This window comes from Portunus trituberculatus, chromosome 12 (assembly GCF_017591435.1).
Source record: "Portunus trituberculatus isolate SZX2019 chromosome 12, ASM1759143v1, whole genome shotgun sequence".
Lineage (NCBI taxonomy): Eukaryota > Metazoa > Arthropoda > Malacostraca > Decapoda > Portunidae > Portunus > Portunus trituberculatus.
In genome coordinates this window covers 7888351-7910383 of record NC_059266.1, presented here as the reverse complement: position 1 = coordinate 7910383, position 22033 = coordinate 7888351, and the positions used below count along the sequence as shown (strand labels likewise).

Sequence of the window (22033 nt, the reverse complement as noted above, 5' to 3'; positions counted from 1 at the left end):
ACCAGTTCCTATCGACACTACCTCATAGAAACATACTAATATTAATAAAACATTTTGTCTGTTCCACATATATAACACAAATTAAACTTAATAAACTAAGTCAATAAACCATGTATTTACACTTACCCTTCCTGACGCTGCATTGTGGGAAAGGAGTACGTGATCAATACTGAAAAACTTCGAGGGGTACATAAGATTAAAAAGGATGAGAACCCCTGTTGATGCTCTCGTGAGTATTCGTGATGCACACTCATACCTCTCTCTCTCTCTCTCTCTCTCTCTCTCTCTCTCTCTCTCTCTCTCTCTCTCTCAATAGACCCACAGTAAATGTATAATGACATAATATAAATATGAGAATATAAACAGAATGTGGTGATGACGCGGGAAGGTGTGGAGAGGTTGTGGCGTGTGACATGAGCTGCATGAACTGCAGCTTGGCAGTATAAGGGTTAAGGTCCCAAAAACTTTCCCTCCATTGTTCTAAAACATTAGTTTCCAATACACAAAGATACCCCTTCCCTCCTCACTTTTCTCTCCCCCTCTCAGTTAATTCCTTGCATTCTCGATACTGTCATTGTAGATTCGTCCTCGGTCGCGGCAACACCACTGCCACCTCACACAGTCATCACCATTAACGCCGCCACCACCACACCTCCCATTCACCCTACGACCTTTCATACCAGCAAATGTCCTCCCAGAAAGTCAAGAACTGAGTGGGCCACGTCAAGATGGTCTGCAATGAAACCCAAAGCCAGGCTGGGAGAGACAGGGATTCCATATTAGGTCACTGTGGTGCAAGACAGGATAGCAGGAATGCACGGTGTCTTTCCCACAAGTCACCAGGAGAAGGTAGGGAGGTAGAGGATGTCCATGAGGCCTCTTTACCAAGAAGCTCCGACAGTGCAAGACGTGATGACAACAATGGACTGTTCCCTTCTCACAACACGACGCAAGAAGTTCAAAACCCAGACAGTGTCAGTGAGGGACTAAATTCTACACAACCAAAGGAAAATGCAGGTACAGAAGTTGTACATTTTGAACAAAATGCCCACTGTACTCCAAGCTTAAGTTGTGAAGTAGGAGATGCTGATCGACATGCAGGAACACAGGAAGATGACTTCAAAAATGAACAATCTGCTAACATCACGGTGGAAGGCACCACTGGAACACACGACAAACCTGCTTACTTCGTCCAGGCAAGTAATAAATAGTTTTGGTTCTACGGGAAATAATTTTCTTCAACGTTTCTGTGCCTTATCTCCGTCATGACTCTAATGCAACGTGTTTCGGCCTTTGAATGGTGTTTTCGTGTCGGGTTAGTAGTTTAACAAGCTTTATCTTAATTTCGTAGTGTTTACATGTGATTCCAGTGAAGGTTCGGGTTTTTACTTTGTTTTTATTTTAAGGATAATTTAAGACCTTTTTAAGTAATTGGGTTTTCAAGGATATTTCATTGATGTTAGTGGTAATTTAACAGGCGTTAATAGAAGTTAGCGGGACTTTTAAGGCTGTTAGTGGGGGTGGGGAGGATTGCTGAGATTTTAACGTGTTTACTAGGATTCTGCATCGTCTTTTGTGAAAACAAAACTAGAACAAGAAAAGAAAAAAATAAACTAGTGAGGTACGAACACACAAACAAACACACACACACACACACACACACACACACACACACACACAACCGGTAAGCCATATTGATAGAATTTTCAAAGAGACATATAATTTGCTAAGGAATATTGGATTAGCATTTCACTACATGGACAAAGAAATGATGAAGAAATAGATAAGTACTATAATAAGACCCAGATTGGAATATGCAGGAGTTGTGTGGACCCCTCATAAAAAGAAACACATAAGGAAGTTGGAGAGACTACAAAAAATGGCTACAAGAATGGTTCCAGAATTTGAAGGGATGACATATGAGGAGAGACTAGAGGCTATGGATCTACCAACCCTGGAACAGAGAAGGGAGAGAGGGGATCTGATACAAGTTTATAAATTGATCAACGGAATGGACCAAGTGGATAATGAGAAACTAATCCTGAGAGAAGAATATGACATTCGAAGCACAAGATCGCATAGTAAAAAGCTGAGGAAGGGAAGATGTTTGAGAGATGTTAAAAAATATAGTTTCTCACAAAGATGTGTTGAGACGTGGAACAGTTTGAGTGAGGAAGTGGTGTCAGCAAAGAGTGTGCACAGTTTTAAAGAAAAATTGGATAAGTGTAGATATGGAGATGGGGCCACACGAGCATAAAGCCCAGGCCCTGTAAAACTACAACTAGGTAAATACACACACACACACACACACACACACACACACACACACACACACACACAAACAAACAAACAAACACACACACACCGGGTAGTGTAGTGGTTAGCACGCTCGACTCACAATCGAGAGGGCCGGGTTCGAGTCCCGGGAAGCGGCGAGGAAAATGGGCGCGGCTCTTAATGTGTGGGGTGTGTTCATCTAGAAGTAAATAGGTACGGGATGTAACTCGAGGGGTTGTGGCCTCGCTTTCCTGGTGTGTGTTGTGTGTGATGTGGTCTCAGTCCTACCCGAAGATCAGTCTATGAGCTCTGAGCTCGCTCCGTAATGGGGAAGACTAGCTGGGTGACCAGCAGACGACCGAGGTGAATTACACACACACACACACACACACACACACACACACACACACACACACGTAGCAAAGTAAGGAACGGAACAAAATAATAAAATAACAAAGGAACGAAAAGTAAAATATAAAAACCGAAAAAATAATAGAAAAATAAAGAATATAAAAGGATAAGAATGAAATGCGAATTAAATGAAGATATGTATAATAAAAAATATATCAGGGGAGGAGAAACAATAGCAAGACAATAAGTAGAATGAGATACAAATGAGAAAAAAACGAAAGAATAAAGAAAAAACAATATGAGGAGCGAAAAAAAATAACTAAAAAAAGAAAAACTAGAATACAAATTACTAAACAAAAGAATCAACAAAAAAATAATAACAAAAGAATTAAGATGTGTTTCTGAATATGATCTCCATATAATACTTGTTTATTTAACATCTTAATGTCGGTCTATCCTTGCTGTGAAACTCTTTATCTTCCCTCTCACCATGACTGTCTTAAGAGTACACACGAGGATGACTGACCCAGTTACATCACAAATTAAGTCAGTGAATTGACATGCAAGAACACTGTAAATTCAAAGGATTACGAGACTACAGTGAAATGATGATGGCTGTGATGTGGTTAGGTGTGCTGACGCTGGGTAATTTTATTTTTTACTCCTTTCCGATGATAGTAAAGAATCCATGCTGAAATATTAGTACGAGACAATAATGAAAACACTTCAAAACACCAATAACTTCCTCTGTAGCCTGTTCAAGAAATAATTAATGAATAGATCACATGTCGATGCAACGTCCTGCCTGTTGTCCATAGTTCATCAGCACTCTTTCCCAGTGAGGTTTGTCTCTACGTTGGTGAAACGATATCCTGACCTGGTCATAAATGTCTTTGTTTTAGTTTATATTATTACTGTGAGCACGTATGTACGTTTTCACCTTTACGATGCTCCGTTTTAAGAGTGAATGAATCAGTGAATCAAACCACCCGGCAGACAATGGTGACGTTACTGATGGCGTGGGGTGTGCTGGCTGTGAGCACACCCATGTCCTTCCCGGGAGTCACACTACCCCAGTTCACTGATCCTGACACCGACGACCTGCACCTGGAGTCCCAGAGCCTGTCACTATTAGGTGAAGCCAAAAGTATCAATTGTATTGTTTCATGTGTGTCTGTGTCTCTTGCTTCTGTTTCCGTGCTTACATTGTGGCTCTTTACTCTTAATGGGGCGTTTTCAGAGCTTGTGGCAGCACAATACGTGTCCCCTTCGCTCACATTGATAATATAGAATATACCTACAGTGTCATTCTATAAACACAAGTACAATAAGTCGATATAATATTTTTTTTTGCATAATTCCTTCTAAGTCATAACACAGGCAAAATCAAACCCTATTCATGAACAAATGTATATAAGTTGATTTTCTGGTGAACTGGCATTGAGGCTTATTTGGTCATCTCCACATTCCCAAAAGAGTACACCCTTGATCGGAAGTGTATCAATCCAGTCGACAGTAAACATGAAGACAACATGTCTGTGCCACTTAAAAGTCCAAACCACACAGATCAACTTACTAGTTAATGGAAATAACAATTATTCTAATTAAGATTAGGCAACTCGAATATCCTGGCGAGAGTGTTGCTGTCTAATCCAACCTAGGCTAGCCACCTGTTTAACTTAACAAACACATTGTGGGACAAACAGTTAATTCTTGTTGTAATGTCCATTTCACTATGCCATGCGGAGAGGAAAGCTTCACATATTTTTCTCTCCTCACTCTACAGCTGTTCTTGATCGATACTACAGGGGACTCGGGATCACTCCTGAGCCGGGCCTTTGGATCGGCAGCTCCTGTAGACGACAAAAAAAGGCACACAGAAAAAAAGGAAAAAAAAAAAAAGAAGAAATAGGAAACGGGGTCCTTTGCTCTAACCGTCTGTACATCTGGCACGCCACATTCTCTCCAGAAACTCCTTCACCGCCTCAATCATCCTTTCATTCGTTTCTCTACTCAGTCCCAGCAGCACCACCATCCACTCCCTCCCCGTCTTTTCCACTCTTTCGTTCCTATTATGTCCTAACTCAGTCAACACCACTTGCATCATCTCATACCTGTCTCTGGCATACTTCACACACTCCAGCATCACATGCTCCACCGTCTCGTCCTCTCCCGAGTCACACATCTGGCACACTTTGCTGCGGGACTCAGACCACCTGTAACTCCTTGCATTCACATCCATACACTGTGCCCTAGCTTTAAAGAGAAGATCACCACCCAGGCTTCCATCGTACCACCTCTCATACATCGGGGCCTCTTTCACCTTGTACCATTCCAGAGTAGTCTTTCGTTCCATCCCATTCCTCCATTCATTCAGTCCCATACTCTTCACATCTCTGTCTATCTCACTCTTCCACTTCCTCGCATCCCATTCTGTTCCCACTCTGCCTCCTCTTGTCACGACCCATTCCAGCTCATTCTGATTCACCCCAGCCATTCTCACTGCCCACCCAACCTGTAGACCATTCCTCTCTGTCATTCTCATACACCTTTTCCTCCATTTGCTTCCACTTTCACTCCACAGATACACCTTCCTTGCTATTCTTGCATCATCCATTCTCTCAAGCCTAATCTTGTACCTAAGTGTCGCTTTTATAAGTCTTTCCTAAAAGAGCTCCATCCCATATCCCTCTTAAGGCTTCTACTGCCGTGTACCTCGGTGCATTCAGTGCCAGCCTAGCTACTCTACACTGCCCCACTTCTAACTTGTCAATTTCACTCTCGTTCCATGCAATCACATCCATACCATACATTATACTGGGGACAGCCACACTCTTCCACACTTCTCTCAGCACGTCATACTTACTTGCTCTCATCCTTGCGCGCTTCCTAAACGACCCACCCACTGGTTCACCAAGCTTATTTTTCATTCTTTGACTTTTCACACCCATTCGGACTCATCCACATCCCTAAGTACTTGTATTCTTGTGCCTGCTTCAACTCATTCTCTCCCAACCTCCATGCTGCATTACATTCATCCTCCGACCTATTCACAATCATCACCTTACTCTTCTCACTACTAAACCTAACTCCAAAATCTCTTCCATACCCATCAACCACATCCAGCAGACTTTGCAGCTCCTCTGCTGACTCACTCATAACCACTACATCATCTGCATAAAGAAGCACACCTATCTTATCATTCCCCACACTCACTCCTGCATTCATCCTTCTCATTCTTGCTGCTAACTCCTCTGTGTACAGGCTGAAAAGGGTTGGTGACAAAATACATCCTTGCCTAACTCCTCTCTCACTCCTCACCCAGTCTGTTTCTATATCTCCTAAACTGTACTTAGCTCTGGTATCAACATACATGCTACGCACTATGTTGACTATCTTGGCACTCAACCCAATCTTTTCTAGGACTCTACCTAGCATTTCTCTATTCACCCTATCATAAGCTTTCTCTATATCCAGGAAACCCAAATACAATTTACCTCCATCCCTCTTTTTTTCTCAATCATTTCATTCACCACAAACATGTTATCCTCAGCTCTCCTGTCTGCACGGAAACCATTCTGCTCCTCACCTAATACTCCAGCTCTTTCAATCCACTTACACAATCTGGCATTCAACACCGCACTGAACACTTTGCCTACTGTATTGACTAACGCGATCGGCCTGTAATTTTTCAACTCATTCTTACTCTTGTGTCTGCCCTTATGCAGCAGAGTCACCCTGCACTCATTCCAGTGATATGCTTATTCTTTGCTCGACTGTTTTGCCGCATCTTGATCTTGATGAAAGCGATGCTAAAATTCCAACGAAAATAACTATACACATTATCACAATGTTGCTGAGTAGGCTGTCATATTATATAGTTCAGTCAATTTTTTTACCTTTTTTCCTTGTCCAGATCAATAGATTTAGACTTGTAAAATGTTGTATTTAAGGTAATGATAGCAGTATTACAAGATAATAAAAAAAAAACATTTGTTTTAACCAACTTCTCCCAAAATTATCCATACAGGATATTTAAAAGTAGATACAGAATGTAAAAAATAACATAATAATCAATGTTCTCTGCATCTGTATGCGCCTGGGATTTAATACAACAATAATTTAGCTCATGTCAGTAAAGGACATGTAGCGGCAGTAACATCTGGTGGATTAGTTCTGAAAATTCCCCATTGATCTCCATGCTAATGGCTTTCTGACTTTGGCGCTCTTAAGCTTCTCTAAGATCGCTTATTTGTTTTCGCTACAAACACATTTCCCATGCAACATTACCACTGCATGTCTTTTCCTGTGATAATTTTGTTATGGTCTGAGATAAGATCAAACGAGCTAATAGCTGTTTGTTTGCTTATTTGTTTACAGTGAGCATGGTAGAGGCCAGCACCATGATAGTTGCTTCAAACACATTTCTGATGCAACATTGCCATTGCATGTGTTTTATTGTGATTATTTTGTTACGGTCAAGGATAAGACCAAACGAACTAATAGTTCTTTGTTTGTTTGTTTCCAGTCAGTATGGTAGAGGCCGGTACAATGGTAGGCTCCCTGGTAGCTGGCCAGCTGCTGGCTCCCTTGGGTGCGCGCGTCACCATCCTCATCGGTCTGCCACTTGCTATGGTCAGCTGGTTGGGCCTCTTTTACTCCAGTCAGTTATGGATCCTGCTGACCTGCCGCATCCTGCAGGGCTGTGCCTTTGCCCTGGTGAAGCCCTCCACTATCATGTATTTAGTCGAGGTAGCACATGAAAGTTTACGTGGGCGGATAGTGGGCGTGGTGGGTATCACCAAGGAAGTTGGTTTCTTTTCTTCTTACTTATTAGGCGGGTTGATGCTCACGTGGCGACAACTGAGCTTTATATTTGCCTGTATCCTGGTGCCGCCTGCAATTGCTGTCTTTTTCCTGCCCAATTCGCCTCGCTGGCTGACAAACCACGGCCGCATCCCCGAGGCCCGCAGATCCCTTGTGTTCTTCAGAGGTCGTCACTACGACGTAGAGGCGGAGCTGCGGGAGGTGATCCGTCAAGCTAACGAGGCAGGCTCCAACACCAGCACACGGCAACAACTCAAGCTCCTGTTAAGACCCGGAACGCTTAAAATGTTTCTTTTCGTTCTGTTCATGTTTATAGCATATCCCCTACAAGGCATTGCCATCTTAAGTAATTACATGATGATAATCTTGGACACTCCAGGCATGCCTCTTGATCTCTCCCTGAGCAGCTTTCTATGTGGTATTGTCAAGATGGCTGGTGGCATTACCAATTTTATCATTAGTGATTATATAGGACGAGTATCCATCATGGTGGTCACCCTTAACTTCATGGCTGTCAGCGCCTTCGCCTATGCCTATTATATCTATTTTTTGGATCTTAATAGCCCTAATACTGCCACCTGGATCCCGCTCGCTTCAGTCATCACCCTACAGTTTCATGCAGGCATATGTGGACCCATTTTAGATGTAATGCAAGGAGAACTTCTGCCAAATTCTTGTCGGGCAGCCACCATGCCCATAATAACACTTCTCAATGGTCTGTGTGTGTTTGGAACAGTGTCGTCATTTTATTATCTGTTAGAGCTTATTAACATGGCTGGCATATTTGGCATCTTTATAACAGTCAACATTATTATGGCTTTGGTTTGTATGCTGGTCATGCCAGAGACACGTGGCATGTCACTGGAGGCAATCAGTGACGCCGTTCACTCATGAAAGCATAAATTTATGGGAAAAAGAAAATAGAGTACTTGAAAGTAATGTAGATTCTTCTCAGTCTGCTTGAGTGAGTGGTCTGAAAATCCGTAGTCGTGTCTTCTCCGTGGCCTGAAGGGAAGGAGTGCATTGTCTTTCCCACTCCTTGACCTGCATTGTCATTTGCTGAAGCTTCTCGTGGTGGCCAGGGTCAACCCACGGCCTCGCTGAGCCAGCTGAACCAGAATTGATGTCTCCAACACTTGAGTTTGCCTCCACAAGTCACTCACTCTCTGCCTGGTATGCAGCTCATTGTATTCCTCACTGTTATGACGCATTGCCCACTGTACTGCTCATTGTCAACATGTACTGTTTATTGAGCTCCTCAGCTTCATATTGTGCTACTGAATGTAATCCTTCCTGTTAGGTTGTAATACTCATTGTACTCATCACTACTAGGATGTACAAGTTATTACACTCAATTGTGACAAACTTCTCTTGATGATCCACATCTTACTAAAATTTTAAAAACAATGTGCTTTTCTTTATACGTACTTTAAATTATTTTCTTTCGATGATATTCACTTCTTGGTCCAAGACGAGACAGCACAGTCACAATGGTGGCAGCAGTGGGATCGCAGATGAGGCTTGTGATGTGAGCTTTTCTGATGCAGGGATAGGATCAGGCCCCTCACTTTTCAGAGAAAAGGAGTCTTCCTTACTATAGGAAATGGAGGAATTTACTCTAATTGCAGGAACTGAAACACCAGAAATCAATCCAGAAGAAATGGTATATCTGTACCAGGGCAGTCATGGCAGAACAGCAACACAAACACAGGCATCACATCATGTTATTTTGTCATTAACGATGCAGAATTCTTGTTAAGCTATATAGTAACAGTCAGCCTAATACTGGCAATAAAGTGTTCAACAGATTTCTAAACTCAACAAGATCACTTCAACAACATATGGAGTAAAACCTTTCACAAAACAAAACCAACCTCCACTTCAACTAAATGTGCCAAGTAACAGGTTGAGATATAATCAACTTACAGCATCATCCCAAGGATAAGATGAGCAACCAGTCTGTCAGTGTCACCACCACCATGTGTTGAATCTCTCTCTCTCTCTCTCTCTCTCTCTCTCTCTCTCTCTCTCTCTCTCTCTCTCTCTCTCTCTGGTGATACTCTGACATACGTATTTTTCTATTTTCTTTCTCATGGGGAAACTGAAACATGGGGAGCATATTTAGTGATTTGTAATTGTTCACCTAGAGATTATCTCATCAGCATAGCACTTAGGCATACGTGTGCAGAAACTGGCGGGAGGGTCACACAGCATGGCGGTGCTTGGGGTAACCTGCAGATGTAGGCTGATGTTAAACGTTATATTGACACCAAAGTTCCATGTGTTAGGGAAGATGGATGCGGTATTGACAGCTGTAAGGGTAACACGCAGCAGTACTGTGATGGTATGGAGGGCAGTACGAGGCTGTAGAGCAGTGTTGAGCGACGAGAGGGAGCCACCAACGCTGCTTGGTTTGGGAAGGCATTATCAACATCAAGATGAGCTGCAAAGAGAGTCTAAGGGAGTGAGAGACTGGCCAACTTCATCAGAATCAGTGACAGTGCAATACAATTCATAGCAATGGTATTAACACTCCTCTCTGCAACAGGAGGCAAGGGAGGGAGTGACCTTCAAGCAAGTGGTATGACAATGAGGGGAGTATGATGTGGCACTACAGGGGACTTAGTATCATCGGGGTAGGAACACTACAAAGGGATAAAGGTGAGACTTCCTAAGGAGGCATAGAATGTCAAAGATGCTGCTGCTGCTCAAAATGATGTTTGTAAAATATACGAAGGATTACATTTTTTTTCTTTTCCTTTCAGAAGGCACATGTAATGGAGCACCTATGGACTAGAGTAGCAGTGACACCAATGCAGTTAGTGTTACGTTGAAGTGTTGCTGTTTGTAGTGGATGAGTCACGTGATGGAAATGGGCCAGTCTGGGTCATGCTGGGTGCTACACATAGGGAAGGGCATGGGCATGGGGGATGGCAGAGGGACAGCGAGCAGACAAGGTTCACATCACCTAAGAATAACCAAAATTCCTCCTCAGGCAAATAAAAAATCAATATATTTGGAATATTATCCAATTCTGTACACTAATAAAGTATTAAGATTCATCTTATATATATACAATTTAGTTCAGTTTGGGCGAACACAGGCAAATATCCCGCCATTATAAAACATTTATAACTCACCAGACTACAGTCTTGACATTCTCAAACAACTTCAGCTTCTAGATGAAAGCCAGAAATCACATACAGCCACACTAATTTCACTAAGAACAAAAGACTCAACGAATCAAACAAAATGTTGGCAACAATTCCTCTTCCCTCATTTTCTTACTACTAGAAACCTTGAAAATGCAACTAATCTTAGTACAATGAGTTACAAATACATAGCAAGGGTGTGCAAAGGCATTGTAATTTGAAAGGGAAGGATGCAACACTTCTCACTATGAGGAACGTTGATGCACTTTTGAGAGGGATCCCGGGCACCCGAACTTAACACACTCACAAATCGTATCCAACAGACTATAAAATTTCCTGAGAGACTACAGGGACTGATTAAGTAATAAAAACAAGAATTAGGAAGTTCCCTGAAGCAAGTCCAGAACGACCTCTCCTCAACCACCAGCCGAGAGCACGACTCCCAAGACAACACAACAAAACCCAAGCTCTGGTGTGTGGCCTCTCGGTTCTCCCCAAGACACTGTAGATCAGCATAAGAAAAAAATCTCATTTGTACGCTTTCATTCCCTCATAAACTTTGGCAAGTGATGCAGATCAGTGCTATATGAAGAGCAAAATAGTAATGATCATTGCATAACTATGTTCATGCTCTCGTACACTTTCATATTTACAAACGTTAAATAAGAAACAGAATCACCTAAGTTATGTGTCATCACTGTTGGTGTAACATGGCACACAGAGGAGTAGTAAGTGTAAGCAATATCACATTGGACACACAGTAGAACCTCACAACACCGGAACACCATAATGGGAGTGTGGGTGGGACACTGTTCAAGGCGGCACACACTCGCTCACTCACTTGCTCGGCTGTAGACTGACTGTCCTCACAACAACACTGGCAAGCCTCCTCCTCCTCCTCCTCCTTGCATCTCAAGCCTCCCTTACATGGCCAGAACATTTATTAAAGCTGGTGGTACATTTTCATGAAAGACAATTGAGATTATGATTCAGTTACATATGAGACTTCAATGCTCTCAGCCTTTAATAAAAAGCTGCGAATGATGGTGAACACATCTTGTACTTCATTTGCCAAACACATGTATCAGCTAAGTGTACCGTTGCCGTGACGACGACGCCGCACACAAGGCGATATTGACAACTAAATTTTGTAGCTACCTGACAGTACAATTAAAAAAGACTGAAATGGTATATTTATCAGCTTACTAGCAGTGTTACATGCTGACTTAAGCATTTACAATAAAATACACTTTTAAAACACTTTAACACCCTTTTCTTTCCACTTGATAATTTCACAATAAATAGAACTGTGGCTGAAACCTGAGAAGTTACATCTAATCGTGAGAGCAGAGCAGCTGGTGAGTCCCGCCGAGCACCTACAGATTACACCCAGTTGCCAGCGGGGAGGTTTTAGCAGTCGGCTTTGTTGGTCCCATGTGAGTGAATACAGTCTTGCAAGGTTCAGCTGCAACCTAGTAATTGAATTTGACATTTAGGTAAGGTTCAGGCAGACAGTCCCTTCCCCGTGGGCTTTGTACGAGGGCGGCTCACGGCAGCTCGGGACACTTCACTACTGAACACCGAGGCTTTTGATGTGGATTATCTGACGCTACAAATGCTATAAAAAAGAATTCAGACATGTTTCAGGATGCCATTCACTTCTCCAATGCTTGAAGAACATTCCCAACTGTTTAGCAAAAAGGGAAAATAATCAAGACAAAAGACTCACACAGAATGATTACTGAAAGGAAATGAGAGGAAACAAGAGAAATAAAACTGTCATCACCAACAAGTGTGTGTGTGTGTGTGTGTGTGTGTGTGTGTGTGTGTGTGTGTGTGTGTGTGTGTGTGCGCATGCAATATGCTACCAAAGAGCAGTTTTTGGTGTAACTCATGGTTGAAACAACCGACACAAAACACAGCTGTTCTGCCCTGCAAGTTGAGTCTGTACGTGGACAAACGAGAGGTGTAGCACGATAGTTTGGCATGTGCTCCCAATCAGACACAACACAAGCATCACAAGGAGAGACATGGAGTGGGAAGGTGGGAGTAATGACATGAGGTAGCAGGAAGCAAAAAATGAGAGCAGAAAATTAAGCAAAAGAACATCCTGAAGAGAATCATCTGCACACCAAGGGAGACACAAAGGGCCATGTTTCAAGATGCTTCCCTCTCTCACCACGACCATTTTCAAAGACCACAGAGACAATTAGCTGAGTTTTAAAGACTACTTTTCCTGTTGATAATGCAGAAAACTTGTTAACATGTCACTAGAATTACAGAAACATCTATAAAATCTTGTGTCACTTCAACTGAAGCCCTTTGAAAATAGCAGAGGTGCAGCCCAAAAGTGTTTCAGAGTATTGGCAAAAGAAAGGTCTGAAAGGAGGATTTATCAATGCTAGGAACTGTATCTGGCTGGGGGAGAACATTCCAAGACACTGAAGGAGGCAATTGGCATCCTGAACACACCTCTAGTAACATGTAGATTCCCTCTGTACTTTCTACATCACAAACATATGAACGGTCACACCAAAAAATTTTCAAGGGCACTTCTGCTGGGACGACCTAACAACTGCAGCAGCTGGGAGTGTCTCCAGCCAGGATAACTGTTTTGTCTTGCACTAAAGTAACAACTAGATATGGAATGGTTACAAAAAATAAATACATGAGGCCAACACTGACAGGAACCATAAGACTGACCAAAACATTCAATACACTTGGAAATGATGTATGCATGCAACCACAGCACACATACAAAAAGAAATTCCATGGCAGTGGCTGGGGATCTTTAGAATGTACGATATTTGTGTACCGCGAGTCTTACCAATAATGTTACGTACTGACGGAGGAACAGATGGTGAAGCGTAACACTACAAACTAGCAATGTAAGAATACACTCCTCACACTTAAGGAAATGCCTCAGAACTTCACTTGGATTCAGTACAAGGATGAATACCTTAACTTGAGGAACAATGAACACCAGTCACAAATAAGCAGCCTAGAGCACAACAGTGTTTTCTCAGTCACCTTCTACAAAACTAGAGTATTTATGGTTTATAAGACTTAGGGGTTTTTTTCATTTTGTAACAAAGAAAGCCCAACTCAATTGGTAATTTCCATGCAGGTGAGCAAGAACATCTACATAACCTTAGCATATTTTCTGAAAAGTGAGCACATTTTTTTTTTGGTTCTACATTTAGGGTCTTTTTTTTTGTTTGTTTTTTTGTTATTTTTTTGTTTTTTGTTTTTTTATTTCTCAGTTGGAACTGCCCTCCTCTTCACACTACAAATTACAACCTCAAGCAGAGAACTGAATGCAAACTGACTTAAGGATGACATCCAACCAAGCTTAGGCTTACAAGGAAGTCATGCACACCTGCCTGCTTCACACACTTGTGCTTCACATGTGGCTCTCCCTCATCAGCAAAAATATGAGTCACCTCAAATTGTTTGCTTGGGGATCACCTTGAATTGTTTGCTTCGGGAGCGTCACCGTGTCAACTCCCCGTGACTCAGCCAGATCCCCCAAATACAAGAAGGCAAGGAATCCAAGAGTCCGAGCAAGACAGCCACTCCTGATTAAGTCTGCAATGTGCACAGTGAGGCCTGACTGATGGCCTTCCTGCACTCACCCTCATCTCGTGACCTTACAAGCATAGGCAACCTTTCACCTGCCATACAAGTCTTTAAAAATAGTACTAATAATGGAATAAAATGTAAATAATAATGATAATAGTAATAATCTGACATGAATAATAAATAAGAATGATGACCAAAGGCACCAGACCACCATAAAGTCAAATCAAGGTTCTGCGTCACCCTCTTCAGGTTACAACTCTACAACAGAAGCTTGCTTCAAGGCAGTTAATTTCTGAATATCACAAAAGTCCTTCATATATATAATATAATATATATATATACACGTATACCATAAGACAAAAGACTACATAAGCGTCAGTCCTACAACTCTTTCCACCTCTAACAAATTAAAAAATATTGAAATTGTCACAGCTGGAATCAAAATTGTCAATTGACATCACTGCTCCGGCAGTAAAAACTCTCCGAGAATTTAAGGCGACACACGATTAATCGACAACAACTAAGTACATTTGAACTTGTGTGGGATAAGCCGTAAAGTTTTAGTCTTTGTATTTTTGAGCACGCAAGATTCTCTGTCACAGCAAAGGATAAACAGTAGACACTTAACCACACATATCAAGAGGTTTTGGTGGGTGCTTCTTTCCTTCCTTTCTTCCTTCCTTCCTCTAATGGAGAGGCAGTGGTGGCGGTGGTGGTGGTGAGGCAGTGGACTGGTGGGGGACACCTCAACACTACATACATACATACATACTAATGGACATGACAAAGCATATTTCTTTTGTTACATTGCTGCGGTGAACAGTTTGAGAGCACACCTTACCTTCCGCCTCAAACACTCTTGATCGCACGGCTACACTAACACTTCACACGGCCTAGAAGGTTCAGCGACGGCTAGTCTGGCGTAAACGAGTCGCACGGTTTGTTCCTAACCCTTTTAAAACTTGTACCTAAGGTCAAAAATATGTGGTCAGAATCACAATGTCAAATTTAGGATAGGTATATTCATACTACTCCAAAAACCTCAAGAGTTGCTGAATGAGACCCAATGGCATAAAGATAAAGAGACCCGCAATAAAGCCTTGGTTCTCAAGCTTTGCAACTTACTCTGCACAATACAAATCTAAAGAGGCTGCCCAGGATATCAAGTCTTTATGGGAATGCACCTTTCTTCCCCTTGATGCTATTGGTTTATGGAAATCACTGGCAATTAAATGTATCACTTGACAAAATACATCGGCAGACCCACCACAGCATTCTATCAAGTCTGTGTGTGTGTGTGTGTGTGTGTGTGTGTGTGTGTGTGTGTGTGTGTGTGTGTGTGTGTGTGTGTGTGTGTGTGTGTGTGTGTGTGTGTGTGTGTGTGTGTGTGTGTGTGTGTGTGTGTGTGTGTGTGTGTGTGTGTGTGTGTATGTGTGTGTGTGTAGGTGGCGCCATGAATTCCACAACTAAATGCTGGGAGAGGAAAACAAGGTACCTTTTTTTTTTGGCATGACTGATAACCCTTGCATCCTCCATACACACAGTGGGAAGTCTTTAAGTTACGAGCTAAAACACGAACATCCATCCTCAGACTGAGAGAGACAGACAGACAGAGAGAAAAGCACTCACTGGGATGGGCTGAGGGCAGGGTGAATGAATGCAGAGTGAACCACATTATTATTTTTTTCAAACGACATTTGGTTATCACTGTGGCATTCACTCTGAAAAATTTGTCTGTGTGTTAAGCAGTGCAGTGATGTGTTAGAGTGTTCGTGTATATGTGTGTGTGTGTGTGTGTGTGTGTGTGTGTGTGTGTGTGTGTGGGTGTGGTGAGTGTGCTTTGGTATACAGCTGAGATATCACTCACTAAATTATGATGTTACTATAAGTGTGTGTGTGTGTGTGTGTGTGTGTGTGTGTGTGTGTGTGTGTGTGTGTGTGTGTGTGTGTGTGTGTGTGTGTGTGTGTGTGTGTGTGTGTGTGTGTGTGTGTGTGTGTGTGTGTGTGTGTGTGTGTGTGTGTGTGTGTGTGTGTGTGTGTGTGTGTGCGTGCGTGCGTGCATGTGTGTGTTATAAGTATCCTTACTTAGTCCATAGACATACACTTATCTGAGACTTTTTTTGTGTTTTCTCTTTTCAGAATGCTTAATATTCTTAACCAGTGAAGATGCAACTAGTAATTCCATCAAGATTAATGACTATTTCTCTAAGACTATGTGTGTGTGTGTGTGTGTGTGTGTGTGTGTGTGTGTGTGTGTGTGATGTGTGTGTGTGCGTGTGTGTGCATATGTGTGTGTGTGTGTGTGTGTGTGTGTGTGTGTGTGTGTGTGTGTGTGTGTGTGTGTGTGTGTGTGTGTGTGTGTGTGTGTGTGTGTGTGTGTGTGTGTGTGTGTGTGTGTGTGTGTGTGTGTGTGTGTGTGTGTGTGTGTGTGTGTGTGTGTGTGTGTGTGTGTGTGTGTGTGTGTGTGTGTGTGTGTGTGTGTGTGTGTGTGTGTGTGTGTGTGTGTGTGTGTGTGTGTGTGTGTGTGTGTGTGTGTGTGTGTGTGTGTGTGTGTGTGTGTGTGTGTGTGTGTGTGTGTGTGTGTGTGTGTGTGTGTGTGTGCACACTGGGGGCTATGTGCAACACCCCAGCATCATTGAGGGGAGGTGGCAAGGTGGGCTGCCCCTCACCCTGCCATGCAAGCACAAACACTCCTACTCCTCCTCCTACTCCTCCTTCTCCTCCTCCTCCTCCTCACTGGAGTGAACTCTTCCCCTCTGAGTATTGCTCCAACATGAGACAATATCATGAAGGAAAGCAATACACAAAAATCAGTGGAAAGGACACAACTAACGGAGTAAAAGTTGGAGAACTGAAATAACAACACATAACGTTACTCAGATGCGAGTGTTGGCTTGTTAATGAAACACAAACACTTCAAGAAACGCTCCAGCACAGGCAGAATCATCACTCCGACACACAGGCAATGAGGCCAACCCAATCCTAGCCTCCACTTCACTGTACTCCTGCCTGCCTGCCTGTACTTATCCCCATGTCTCTGGTAGGTACACAAGATGGAGGAAAAATATAAATTAAAGAACAAAAATAAAATACAGCACAAAAACTCACCAGGAGGGGATTTTATACTGAAAAATCAGAGATCAACAAGAAGACTCCACACTTTTCCTCTGGCACACTGCTCCCCACGGCGACTCTCTTCTCTGTCGCCCTTCCTCCGGCATGAGGACTACAGGTCAGATGCTTCAGACACAGAGTCGTCGGCAAAGTAGAACTCATCTGCCAGGTCCTCCAGCTCCAGCTCCAGCAGCAGGGTCTGAATGGAGCCTCGCAGCAGCTCCAGGCGATGCTCTCGCTCCAGCACAAAGTCCCACAGTGCCATGTTCTGTTGAGAGGAACCATGGAAGAAGGTGAAGGCGTGTTTTTTTTTTTTTTTTTTTTTTTTACGTAGGGAAGAGGGCCAGCCAAGGGCAAAAAAAAAAAAAGAAAGTTAGAAAAAGGCCCACTTGAGTGCTGGCTCTCCAAAGACTTCAAAAAGTGTCAAAACCATCAGCCAGAATTAGGGGAGCAAATGCCTCGATACCTCCCTCTTAAAAAAAGACAAGTTGTAGGAATTCGGAAATACAGATGCAGGGAGGGAGTTCCAGAGTTTACCAGTGAAAGGGATGAATGATTGAGCGTACTGGTTAACTCTTGCATTAGAGAGTTGGACAGAATAGGGATGAGAGGAAGAAGAAAGCCTTGTGCAGCGTGGCCGCAGGAGGAGGGGAGGCATGCAGTTGGCAAGATCAGTAGAACAGTTACCATGAAAATAGCGATAAAATATAGAAAGGGATGCAACATTTCAGCGGTGAGAAAAAGACTGAAGACAGTTAGTTAGAGGAGGGGAGTTGATGAGACAAAGAGCTTTCGATTCCACCCTATCAAGCAAAGCTGTGTGACTGGAACCCCCCCAAACATGCGAAGAGTGCCCCATACAGGGACGGATAAGGCCCTTATACAGAGTAAGCAGTTGGAGGGGCGAGAAAAACTATCGGAGACGCCTCAGAACACCTAATTTCATAGAAGCTGTTTTAGCAAGAGATGAGATGTGAAGTTTCCAGTTAAGATTATGAGCAAAGGACAGACCGAGGATACTCATTGTGGAAGAGGGAGACAGTTGAGTGTCATTGAAGAAGAGGGGATAGTTGTCTGGAAAGTTGTGTTGAGTTGATAGATGGAGGAATTGAGTTTTGAGGCATTGAAAACTACTAGATTTTCTCTGCCCCAATCGGAAATCTTAGAAAGATCGAAAGTCAGCCGTTCCATGGCGTCCCCGCATGATCTGTTGTGTGTGTACTGTTGTTGTTATTGGTGGTGGTGGTGTTGTACCTACACACCAGCACCACACAGACACTGCCAAGACAGTACAGTGCTATATCTTTCAAAACTGTTAGACACTGACCATCTCTATCTAAAGTGGAAAAAAATTTAGCTTCCTACTATAGGCCAGGAATGAGTTGGATGTGGAGATCTGTGGGCTGGCAAGGCATGTATGTGGAGACACAACTACACAAACTTGAGATGGCCACTATTACTCAAAATTAAATTTCATTACTTTTTATTCTATTTCTCATAATTTGAAGAACATCACATATTAGTGTGTTACATCAATCAACTGTTAGTAACTGAGTAATGCAGTGACATACAGCTGGCCATCCATACAACTAGGTTCATACAAGACAATAATACACGTACATCGAGGTGCTGCTGCAGCTCCCCATCGGCGTTGAAGCGACGCCGGCGCCTGGGCGGCCCCACATCCTTCTTGGTGCCGTCAGGAAGTGCATGAAGGTAGAAGCACTTGTTGCCAAAGGGACACTGGCCCTCACCCTGCTTGAAATACTTGCATGGCTTGTCACTGCGGGGAAGGACAACAACACCCATGACACTCCATCCACACCCTCGTCCACCCACACCCATTGCCATTCTTATCACACTCATATACTTCTCCCATCCACAGATCCAGACCCACTCCACACCAGCCAGCTCTCCAGCTCACCTGAGGGCCTGCTGGTAGCTGAGCAAGAGCTTGTCCTTCTCCTCCTTGTCCTTGTCGTCCACCCAGTAGCGTGAGGGGATGACAAAGTCACTCTGTGTTCGGCACTCGGGACAAGACCTGACATAACCACACATTTAGTAAAGAAGTGACGCGTAACTTAGTGGAACATAACCACCACTACCACAAATAGCTTCCTGACTTGTCACCAACACTATATGTGTGCTTACTAAATTGTACCTCATTTAAAAGTCAATAAAAACAATCCTGTGATACCTCTGAGAGAGAGAGAGAGAGAGAGAGAGAGAGAGAGAGAGAGAGAGAGAGAGAGAGAGAGAGAGAGAGAGAGAGAGAGAGAGAGAGAGAGAGAGAGAGAGAGAGAGAGTAGAGTAGTTCCTCACCGTATAATCTTGTTCTCGAACTGTTTTGACTGCCGCCACTTGCGTATACAGTTAAGGCAGAAGCAGTGGGCACAGTTGGGCAGGATACCAAACCTCCTCTGTGATGCCAGGGGTCTCTCCATCACTGTGTCCATACAGATGCCACACACCTTGTCCTTGGAGCGAGCCACGGCAAATGAGTGCTCCATCTCCGCCTCCATCAGTTTGGTGCACTCCTGGAAGAGAGGAAGTGATTGAGGTGACTGAGCCCTCCCCCCGACCCCCTCAACACCACCTAATACTATTACTTGTTGCAAAGCCTTCTCTGGTGTAAGACATGAGTGGTCAGTATTGAAGGAGCCACAGCGGTGAAGAGAGGTCAGTGGGAGGAAGGTGCAGTGTGGACACTAGCCAAGGCAGCACAGTGAGGGTGATGTGAATCCATCTCACCTCCTTGTGTATCCTCCTCTGTTCCTCATCGAAGGGGTGGAGGCAGGCCAGCTGGCACACCTCACACATCAGGCCATGGATGTAGGAACACTGCTCCCCCAGCTGACACTTGCCAGACATCAGGTAGGTGGGACACAACTCCCCATCTGAGCCACAGGAGGTGGTAGAGGGCGTCTCCTTGTTGCCGGCCCCGACCACCTGGGCATAGGAGACGTAGTCTGTCGGGGCCAGGGAGGTGCTGACGTCAGGCTGGCCTGTCAGGCAGAGAGAAGGCATAATGACTTCACTGTACTAGACACACACAGAGGAAGATGAGGAATAGGGAAAAAGTAAACATTTTCTCTCTCTCTCTCTCTCTCTCTCTCTCTCTCTCTCTCTCTCTCTCTCTCTCTCACACACACACAGTGTTGCTCCGAGAATCAGCTGATCTCCACTACCTGTTGTTTTGGGTTTGCAGTGGCCTGGGTGAGTAGTGTAGACTCATTTTCATGAATATAGTGTTAAAGAATCATGAGTAAGGAAGAGATTTCATCTAAATGCAGGTATGAGACACGGGAAAGAATGAAAGATGATGATTATGTTGGTGAGGGTGAAAGGGCATTTGAAGGCTTTGATACGGCAAATACTTCACTATTTAATAGAGTGTTGACTATTGAACTTAAATTAGATAAATGGATAAAAGAGAGTATGGGAATTAAAGAGACCGAAGAACAGAAAAAAGAGCTCCAGAAATTGAAAGAAAAGATAAAAATTGTGGAAGAAAACGAAGCTAGGTTAACCCCTTCCCCAACAATTTTTTAGTTAAAAACATTTCTTTTTCAGACTAATTTTTTTTTTTTTTTTTGGTTCTATATAGTATTTTTCATGCTGATTATGAAAACAGCTTGTAATTACTGTTTTCCCCCATTTTTGTGGTTAACTTTTTATTTTGAAGATACCTTTGTAGACATATACGAGTTAACTTGTCTTCCTAGAAACTCCAAGCTCTCCCCTCACCTCCCTCCTCCTCCTCCTCACTTGTTGAGAAATATTCATTGTCTGATGAACTGGCAGTGTCATCAGAAGTATTCAAGCTTCTGAGGGAAGGTTCATATTCGCCATCTTCCTCAGAACTAGACATTTGGGGTGTAAATTATTTGAAAATACATAAAATATGTGGTAATGTGAATGAAAACAACACCTATGCGAAGACAGTGGTTGCTGGAGCAAGTCTAGTAAGAGCGTCCTTGAAATCCCACCGCTCCTCACTGTCGCCTCTGCCAGGCGTACGATTTGACGAGAATACTCGTTTCACACGTAGAATGGCTTAGAAAGGCTCAGAATCGACAAGTATATACGTCTGTAGCTGGTTTTGAAGGTAAAATTTTAGACGAGTATACTCTTCGACAACTGAAAACGGAACATTTAGTGAAAACGAGTATACTCATTTCTGCCGAGGAAGAGGTTAAGAGCAGAAAATGAGGAATTAAAAAAGGAAATAGCTAACTACAAGAAATTGATGGAAGTTGGACTTGGTAAAGCCGAGAAAGAAAAAGAGGAGCTGAAAGATCTAGGAAACCCGTCGAGCCTCGCCAAAGTTGTGGGATGAGGTAACACCCAGACCCGCCAAATTTTTCATTTTTTTTTTTTTTTCCCGGAAATCTATTGGAAACCCAAAGTTATAACACCTAAAGTACACGAAACCACTCATTGTAGCCATTTAGCACTCAGTAGAGAGGGTTATGCTCCGCGAGTCATCCAGCCCGTGATGGGGAGGGAGGTGCAGCGTTGCCCATCCTTCAGTATCACACATCAGGCAGTGGTTTATGCATACAATATATTATTACTTTGTTTGGATGTTCCTGAATAGAGCATCAGTTGTTTTAGCAACATAAAATTCAACACTATGTGAGCCTTTGGAACAAAGCTTTGTCGCGTGTTGGTTTTCAAGATGCAGAAGGCGGAGCAGCCTATAGTTGCATCCGTATCATCGAATTGCA

General features: G+C 43.2%; 2 protein-coding genes across 5 annotated transcripts in view; one reads left to right on the top strand and one right to left on the bottom strand.

Annotated features, from left to right (window-relative positions):
• The first annotated feature begins 418 nt into the window (after window positions 1–418).
• On the top strand, window positions 419–11678 carry LOC123502787 (facilitated trehalose transporter Tret1-like). Of its 2 annotated transcripts, none has more exons than XM_045252048.1 (3): window positions 419–1196; window positions 3625–3775; window positions 7157–11678. In XM_045252048.1, the coding sequence occupies exons 1-3, from the start codon at window positions 729–731 to the stop codon at window positions 8347–8349; spliced, it is 1812 nt and encodes a 603-aa protein (XP_045107983.1). In that variant the 5' UTR covers window positions 419–728; the 3' UTR covers window positions 8350–11678. The 2 variants fall into 2 exon arrangements, with proteins under 2 accessions (XP_045107983.1, XP_045107984.1); XM_045252049.1 differs by having other exon boundaries at window positions 422–1196; window positions 3625–3763.
• Window positions 9572–22033, bottom strand: part of LOC123502788 (probable E3 ubiquitin-protein ligase makorin-2) — a 36695-nt gene continuing 24233 nt past the window's right edge. Inside the window, exons 5-10 of one of the 3 annotated variants that reach the window (XR_006674223.1) lie at window positions 20055–20308; window positions 19626–19840; window positions 19228–19344; window positions 18924–19086; window positions 17298–17571; window positions 9572–9898 (exon numbers count right to left, since the gene is read on the bottom strand). Coding sequence is in view for 1 of the 3 variants with exons in the window: in XM_045252050.1 (XP_045107985.1) it covers window positions 17416–17571; window positions 18924–19086; window positions 19228–19344; window positions 19626–19840; window positions 20055–20308 (905 nt within the window). In the remaining 2 variants the exon portion in view is untranslated. Of the gene's footprint in view, window positions 9899–16708; window positions 17572–18923; window positions 19087–19227; window positions 19345–19625; window positions 19841–20054; window positions 20309–22033 lie in introns of those variants that run through there. The other 2 variants (XR_006674224.1, XM_045252050.1) reach the window with 2 other exon arrangements.

Excerpts from the sequence above, each read along its gene's own strand:
- LOC123502787 (XM_045252048.1), top strand. The coding sequence starts at position 729 with ATGGTCTGCAATGAAACCCAAAGCCAGGCTGGGAGAGACAGGGATTCC. Across the intron at positions 1,197-3,624 it reads AACCTGCTTACTTCGTCCAG|ACAATGGTGACGTTACTGAT; the intron begins GCAAGTAATAAA and ends ACCACCCGGCAG. Across the intron at positions 3,776-7,156 it reads ACTATTAGGTGAAGCCAAAA|TCAGTATGGTAGAGGCCGGT; the intron begins GTATCAATTGTA and ends GTTTGTTTCCAG.